The sequence below is a fragment of the Poecilia mexicana genome, unplaced genomic scaffold (genome assembly GCF_051168715.1).
Source record: "Poecilia mexicana isolate PSO_F unplaced genomic scaffold, ASM5116871v1 scaffold_4, whole genome shotgun sequence".
NCBI lineage: Eukaryota > Metazoa > Chordata > Actinopteri > Cyprinodontiformes > Poeciliidae > Poecilia > Poecilia mexicana.
Genome location: NW_028263373.1, coordinates 21,498,883 through 21,506,536, shown reverse-complemented (window position 1 = coordinate 21,506,536; position 7,654 = coordinate 21,498,883). Strand labels below are relative to the sequence as shown.

At 37.0% G+C, this 7,654-nt stretch overlaps 1 protein-coding gene across 1 annotated transcript; it reads right to left on the bottom strand.

The window, feature by feature from the left end:
- Window positions 1-265: 265 nt before the first annotated feature.
- Window positions 266-7,315, bottom strand: ndufs7 (NADH:ubiquinone oxidoreductase core subunit S7). Its single transcript, XM_014990923.2, has 8 exons — window positions 7,230-7,315; window positions 5,788-5,824; window positions 5,336-5,410; window positions 5,135-5,255; window positions 4,650-4,829; window positions 2,939-2,985; window positions 2,026-2,114; window positions 266-683 (listed from the first exon to the last, which is right to left on the bottom strand). Exons 1-8 carry the CDS (start codon window positions 7,243-7,245, stop codon window positions 586-588), a joined length of 663 nt encoding a protein of 220 aa, XP_014846409.1. The 5' UTR covers window positions 7,246-7,315; the 3' UTR covers window positions 266-585.
- Window positions 7,316-7,654: the final 339 nt, after the last annotated feature.

Below are 7,654 nucleotides of genomic sequence, written 5' to 3'. Positions count from 1 at the left end.
TTTTCTCAGTCTGACTTAAAATTCTTGTTTTAGGTCAGTTTTCTGTCAGGAGGAATGGGACGAAATTCTAGCAAAAACCATCAAATTTATGCAGTTTAACACAACTTTGAATAATTTCCATATATGTAGCAATCTACTTATGTATTTAATTAATGCATTAAGATATCTGCAAACAATTTGTGTTTTTTATTACTTAATATAACTAACAATTCATTATTTTGTGTCAACCAAAAATTAGCAGTTGCAAAAATGACAAAATCCTTGATTTTTATGAACCAAAATTTATTGGAAACAACATTTATTATATTGTGGTGCATCACTTGTTTTGTTTACAACCGTGTGTAGAGTCATAAATGCTGCTTAAACTGATTTGCCTTTAAACTGTGTTTTAAAACAGTAACGTTAATTTAAAGACCCAGAAACCTAAACAGAGCAGAAGCTGGTGAGTCTCATGGTAAGCAGCTTTGCATAAATTACAATATTTCATTTACTGAAGTTTCTGCTGCTCTACGTGGAAGAGGAGCAATGCTCCAAATGAAACCAGAAACACATTTACACACAGATTTACACAGATATACTACACGCTCACTTCCTGAACCAGATACTTATCTTCTTCTCTCGTTTGATTTTCTTTTGCAGCTGTAAACAGCCATACAGGAGAGCTTCTGCTGTGGGAGGACAACCTGGGAACATAAAGAAGCCATTGAAGGTGACCTATTATGCTTCCTGGAACAGGTTATGAGCGATACAAAACATATTCATTGGATTTTTTGCACAAAATCATTCTTAGATAATGAGTTTTGTCTGGTGGCCACACCTCCAACTCAACATTTACACTCGCACATAAAAATGAACGCAAACATATAAACTATTATACAACTGTACATCTTTGAAAAGCAGAAGTAGAGCCTCCTGCACAACCAAGAAGAATGCAGCTAGTAGTTTCTGGGTGGGATGTCAACAACAAAACACTTGTCTTTTCCAGCAGCCATTGTACAGCGAAAACAATGGAGCTCAGCTTGGGTTGCTAGGTGACGGGTGGAGCTCTGATGGGGTTGCTAAGTAACGGCCTGGGTTTTGCTGGGGTTGGTAGGTCCATTCGTAAGAAACGGCTCATTTTACAAACTCCAAAAAACATGAACTTACCGTGTTTCCCCGATAGTAAGACACCCCCGATTGTAAGACGTATCGGGGGTTTCAGGGGGGTCGGCAAATATAAGCCGTACCCCGAAAGTAAGACATATGTCTTACTTTTCGGGGAAACACCTCTCATCTAGCTGCGCGCCGCCTCCTGCCCACGTCCGCACCGTCCCCCTCTCCATACGTTGCCGCGTCTGCCACCTCCCTCTGATCTTAATGCCTTCCTGCCCACTTCCGCGTTTTATGGTTAAAACAAAAAATTCGACAATTTTTTTCCAATATAAGACATACCCCGAAAGTAAGACATAGTGGGGCTATTGGGGATAAAAATAAAGTAAGACACTGTCTTACTTTCGGGGAAACACGGTATAACCAAAAACTGCTGTATTTAGATACAGCTTTCTGAATATAAGTATTTATTTATTAAGTATTCATTTAGTATCTTTTTAGCTGGAGATGCCAAAAATGATCAAACGTACACTGAAGGAACACTATATTATTGCATTTTAGGCAGTAAAATGTTTAGTTTCTTATTTTCATTTGTATTCTGAATGAAAAAAAATGCAATTTGTTAATTTCCCCCCCAAATTGCTTGATTATTGATCAGAATAATCGATAGAATAATAGATTACTAATAACTTTTAGCTGCAGACCTAGTTAACGAGAAGATTCAAGAATTTAGTTTTTAAGAATTAAATTATGCATATCAATAAATTATTTATTCCAGCTAAAAAAGTGAAACTCACTGCACAGAGCAATATATGTATATTTTTGTTTATTATGACTCACATAAACCAGAATTACATAAATTCTGGTTTATGTAATTTGATTTAAACTATGCAAAAACCACTTTTTAATGTCACTGAACATAAATTTCAAGCTTACCTGGAACATAAATGTCCACCGGTACGATCCGGTCACAGCCTCGGACCACAGCGTAGGAGTAGTGGTAGTAACCTCCTCCGTTAGCACAACTACAGGAACGAAATCAGAAAAACATTAAATATTTTTAGTCTGTCTAGAGACTAAAGATATGCAAAGAGTTACTCAGGTAGATGGGTTTGAAGTTTAACTTCAGCTTTAATCCTGATAAGAAGGCCAATACTGCCACCATGTGATAAATACTTGTAACTATAGTAACTATATTTCACATTTAGTTTGCAGACTGGATGGAGGTTTCTGAATGCAGCATCTTTAATATTTTTTAAAGAAAACAACTTCTTGCCTATTACTTTAATAGGTAATAAATTGAGCATTTTTGGTCCTAATAACTTTTTAAGCTGTGATTTTCTCATACTACTTTGAGCCATGATGTCCTGAAATAAATAAATAAGATTTTTAAAAAATTTACACAATCTGGGCCTAAATACAATTCAGAGTTGTCAGTTAAAGAATGTAAGACCATATGAAATCTGTTTATTTTTTAACAAATTACACTTTAAAAATCTCTACATTGAAATTAATTATGTTGAAAACCAAAGGAAACTGACAGCATTATAGGGAGTGTTATTTTTTACTATTTTCACCACTGTCAGTAAATTAAAAACTATGATTAAATGTAGTTACTGTGTGCAGGTTAGAGATATAAATCACACTCGTTTAAGTAAGAGGCATAGTGAAGAAGGGGATTTAGCCATACATCTACCTAAAAAAGAAGTAATAAATAAATATTTTTAATCATAATTTATGTCATTGTCACTATAGTACCACAAAACATTGTGATAAAATTCAAAGCCCATGTCGTCAAAATATCTCGACTGCGACTCTTCTGGTTCAACAACGTGAAGGAATAACTCACCTTCCCATGGAAATGACGTATCTGGGCTCAGGCATCTGGTCGTACACCTGTTGGGTGGAAGGAGTCTTTTAGCTGTAGTTACACAAGTCTGAGTCAGAACTAATCTGTATATTCAGCTGGAGTGAAGCTCCATGCCAGGCTGCTCCTAATCCAGGCAGCTTTAACTCAGCTATACTGTTCCCATCGCTCTGATTCGGTCTGACTGATGCTGCTGTCGGTGTTTACAGGCTCAAAACAAAACAACGCTTTTCTATTAGACCTCTAAAAAATGAGGTGGCATAATCTCAGATGAGGATTATTATTGATCTGCATTTCATGCGTCAATCTGTCAATGTTTGGCCAATTCTTAAAATACTATTTAACGGTGGCCTATTCTGCTTCCTTGAGATATGTTTATGGGATAAACAAAACATGTTCATGACATTTTTCTCCACAAACTCATAATTAGATTTTAGTCTGGTCAGTATTTTGAGCTCCTTTCAGAACAATCTGTTTTAGGGCCTCTTGTCACTTTAAATCCAATTAGCTGCTGGCCACACCCCTCAACTCAACGTTTACACTCGCACATGAAAATGGCTGCAAACAGATGTACAATTATACAACTGTACATCTTTGAGAAGCAGAACAACCAATAAGTTGGAAAGTCTAATTTTAGGCTGTTTTCACTCCTGATAGTCCAGGAGATGTTGTTAATTTGGTGACCAAAATTGCAACATTTGTTTCGTTTTCAGCTGGTGTGGTTTGCTTTCACACTGCAATGTGTCAAACGATCCAAATTCTTTGAAAAATCTGTTCCTGTCATTGCATGTGGTAAGTCAACAACAAAACATCCGTCTTTTCCAGCAGCCAACGCTAAAACCATATCACCAAAAGTGCAGGCCTCAGTTTGGGTTGCTAGGTAACGGGGCTGGCCTTAGCTGGGGTTGCTAGGTAACGGCGGAATGCTCGTTGAATGTGGTAAGTTTTTGAAACTGCTTGTTTTCAAGACACCAAAAAACAATTTATTGCCAAAAAACAGCAGGGTGTTTTCTTAAATGCTTTGCATTACTTTAGAAGCAAATGGAAGTAAAAAAAAAAAAAAAAAAAAAAAAAAACATACAAAAAGTTAATTCTGCACAACAGGTCTTTAAATGGATTTATGATCCATTTAGTTTGAACAGAAAGTCTGCTTTGTTTGGGGACTAAAAATGTGAACTCTGGTCCGCCTAAAAATCTCTGCCTCTGTTCAGTTGAAGTGAAGTCTGGATATATGAACACCAAGAGGACCAGAGTCTGCCCCAAAAGCAGGAAGTGGGCTATAATGCAGGGCATTCTGGGTAAATACAACCAAAACAAAGGCGAGGGTCTAACACCAGAAGGAACGGCTCGTGGTCTTTTACCAAAGACAAAAGTGAAATCCTACAACTGCTAAACTCTGACTCGACTCCATTTTTATTACATTTCGTAAAGAAGGAAGTTTCCATCAGTGTCTTATTCAGAAGTTTGTTTTGTTTTTTTTCAGTGGTTCTTGCTGCAGCGCCCAAACAGGTGAGAAGGTTTTTCTAAGTGTTTGGATCATTTGATACAGTGCAGTGTGAAAACAAACTGCACCAGCTGAAAATGTAACAAATGTTGCAATTTTGGTCTCGAATCCAAGGATGTCTCCTGGACTATCAGGAGTGAAAACAACATAAAATTCAACATTTATTTATGAGACTTTCCATCCTCTCACCTTCCGCAGAGCTGGAGCCATCTTATTGGTCAGAGTTCCCGCCACAATCATGACATCAGCCTGTCGAGGACTCGCTCTGAACACGACTCCGAAGCGGTCCATGTCGTAACGAGGGGCCGCCATGTGCATCATCTCCACAGCGCAGCACGCCAAGCCAAAGGTCATAGGCCACAGAGAGCTCTGATGGGAGAAACAAAGCAGAGAATAAACCAATATTTATTTAATCAACACCTTGATGAAACAAAAACTGCAAAAGCGTAGTGAGACCTGATATTACAGGTTTATTTTTATTTTAAGAGTGTATTAAAGATTAATATATGCAAACATTTGCACTGGAAACGCAGCTACAGACTAGAAAATATATCATTTTGAGACGTATATACAAACATGCAGTGTCTATGCGTTTTGCCAATATAGTGGATGTCAGAGATGCAACAATCAACACTATAAATCTAATCCAAACCAGCATCTTCTCAGATACTGACTCTGCGGGCCCAGTTGACCAGATCATCGAGCTTCGCCACCACATAATCCGCCTTGCTGCTGGCCACTGCTGCTGGCTTGGCTGCAGCCACAGCTGTGCTTTTCTCTCTGACTGGCACAACACTGCAAACACAGAGGAGCCAGTTAAAACATGCCTCATGGTGACCCGGTGTGTGTTACGTCAGTCCTCTGGTTAAGCTCACCTGCTGCTGGTGGTATTATCACCTTTAGCGCTGCTGTGGAGACATTTCTGCTGAATAGCAAAAACTGAAATTGGCCTGATGGAAAAAGAGAAAGAAATTACTTGAGCATATAAATGAGAAATAGAAGGACACTATCGCTGTAAGGGAGTGTGTGAAAGGGACAGATGGAAGGACTTATTTCTTCTGAGTCTCTAAACTTCGTGATGCATTCGAGTTTAACTAGGCGATTCCTCTGGAAGGCCGACAAGCTGAACACTGCAGCTGTCAGCAGAAAACAGCAAATGTTTCTGTATTTGCTTTTCACCACGGATCACTTTCTATGACTGAAGACCATCTGACCCCACTCCCAAAAATACGAAGTCGTTTCCTAAAACAAGCTCTTATGTTGCAAGGCAGAAAACAGCAGGAGGCACAGAGTCAGCCAACAGGTAACAAGATTAGAGGCTTTTTACCTGGTTGAAAACGAGCCAAACAGAGCCAGGCGAGGTGCTGCAAAATAAAAGCATTTTATAAACAAAAAATAAATAAAAACTCCACAAATTCACATCCAAGGGTTATTACACAATATAATATATAGTAAAAAGTGTAATGTGGAACTGATGACTGTAAACCAAGATTGCTTGTGACATTTCTTACATTAATCAAATGTGAATATATTCTTAATGTCTCTTAAATGATACTTTAAGTCACAGTTTACTGTCAGTAAATTATGATGACTATGATAATTTTCTTGATGTAATTCATAATAAAATATTCTCAAAATTGGTCACAAATGAGCAATAAGTTTTACAGTGAGCTGAAATGAAAACTTAAATTGCTTTATTTTTTGCACTATCCAAACCAGGTAGTTAATTTGAGGTATTTCCTGGCATAATTAATTTAATTACTACATATCACAATTAATAAAGATTTTTATTCAGTTAGTTTATGTACAAGATGGAAAAAGAAATAAAAATACAAACTTAATATTGTAATTTTTGTCTGAGGAACTGATCAAATCTATGCAGCTTATTCAAAGGTATTCAAAATGACAAATAAAATCTGACTATTTTTACAACTTATTGAACAACATTATAGATCATTCTTACTGTTCAGTAATGACGCGTTTCAATACTCAGGATAAGAAAATAATAATTGTAAGAAAGTAATAAATGCGTCCAAATTTGGCACAATAGACAGTTTTAGTATTACTTGACACCAACATTTTGTTGTCTCATACCTTTATAAAGTAACAATATTCTGTTTAAACGTGAAAATGTAAAACTCTCATACTGCATTTCAGAATTAGGATATGAAAGCCAATCACAGTTGATACTTTTCCATAAACTAAAGATGCCAAACTATGTAACTGAGTTACTTGAGGGTCTTATATGGATGCCGAAATGTTCACCATATCTGGCGGATTTTATCCAAGCTTTCAATTGCTATTACTTGCATTTTTTTATTACAACTGCAGACGAAACATGTAAACTAGAAGCGTTTTCCCAATAAGTTTGGTTCCAATAATATAAGCAAAACGGGTGAACATTTTTTATTTACGCCACATTTGCATAAACCAGCACTAAACTTTTAAATTACTGCATCAAAAATCACTTTAGCGTATTTAAAATAGTCACATCGCGTAAAATTATAGCTGTAATGTTGGGTTTTCAGCTGGGACTCATCACGTAACTGTCTGTCCCAGCTAACCTGTGTTAGCCGCTTGGCTAACGCAGACGGAGCAAGGTCAGCGTACCACGTCTCTAAAAGTTACAAATACAACCTCCTGCATTGTCAAAAACCCAGATATTGCCTATTTCTGAACTTAATTTTAAATATCAAAGGCAACATCAATTTAAAGACGTCAATAATGTTAAAAATAAACGTGAAATGGTTTAATCAAAACATTACCTACCAACCAGCGCCGCCATCTTTGATGGTCTGGTTACGCCAACGGTCTCTTCCGGTGAATGTGGGACTCCAACCAGTGGATGGCGCTGCTGCCTCACAATAAGTGAGTAATGATTCAGAAAAATACTTCTAAAAAGCGCCACATCCAAAGGCACAAAAGGTCCAGTCAGCTTTTATTTAGTGAAAAAAAATGGAGACTTAGATTTAGAGATCTGAGGACGTAGAAGTAGGATTTATGCAGGAATTAAATTAAAGTCAGTTCATTCTGGGGGGAAATGAAAATCTATCTGTAAGATCACAAGGTAAACTTAAACATGCATATTTCCTTCTAGAAACACTCTCCAGATTGATTGTGACAATCAGAGACTGATTGTGGGGGATCCTTAGTTCAAGGAATATGTTACATACATAATTTATATATATTTGAAA

Bases quoted from the DNA above. Each gene is read 5' to 3' on its own strand.
- ndufs7 (XM_014990923.2), bottom strand. The intron at 4,830-5,134 runs GTCAGTATCTGA...TTCTCCCATCAG, and splicing joins TGGTCAACTGGGCCCGCAGA to AGCTCTCTGTGGCCTATGAC. The intron at 2,986-4,649 runs GTGAGAGGATGG...TCCACCCAACAG, and splicing joins TGGCTCCAGCTCTGCGGAAG to GTGTACGACCAGATGCCTGA.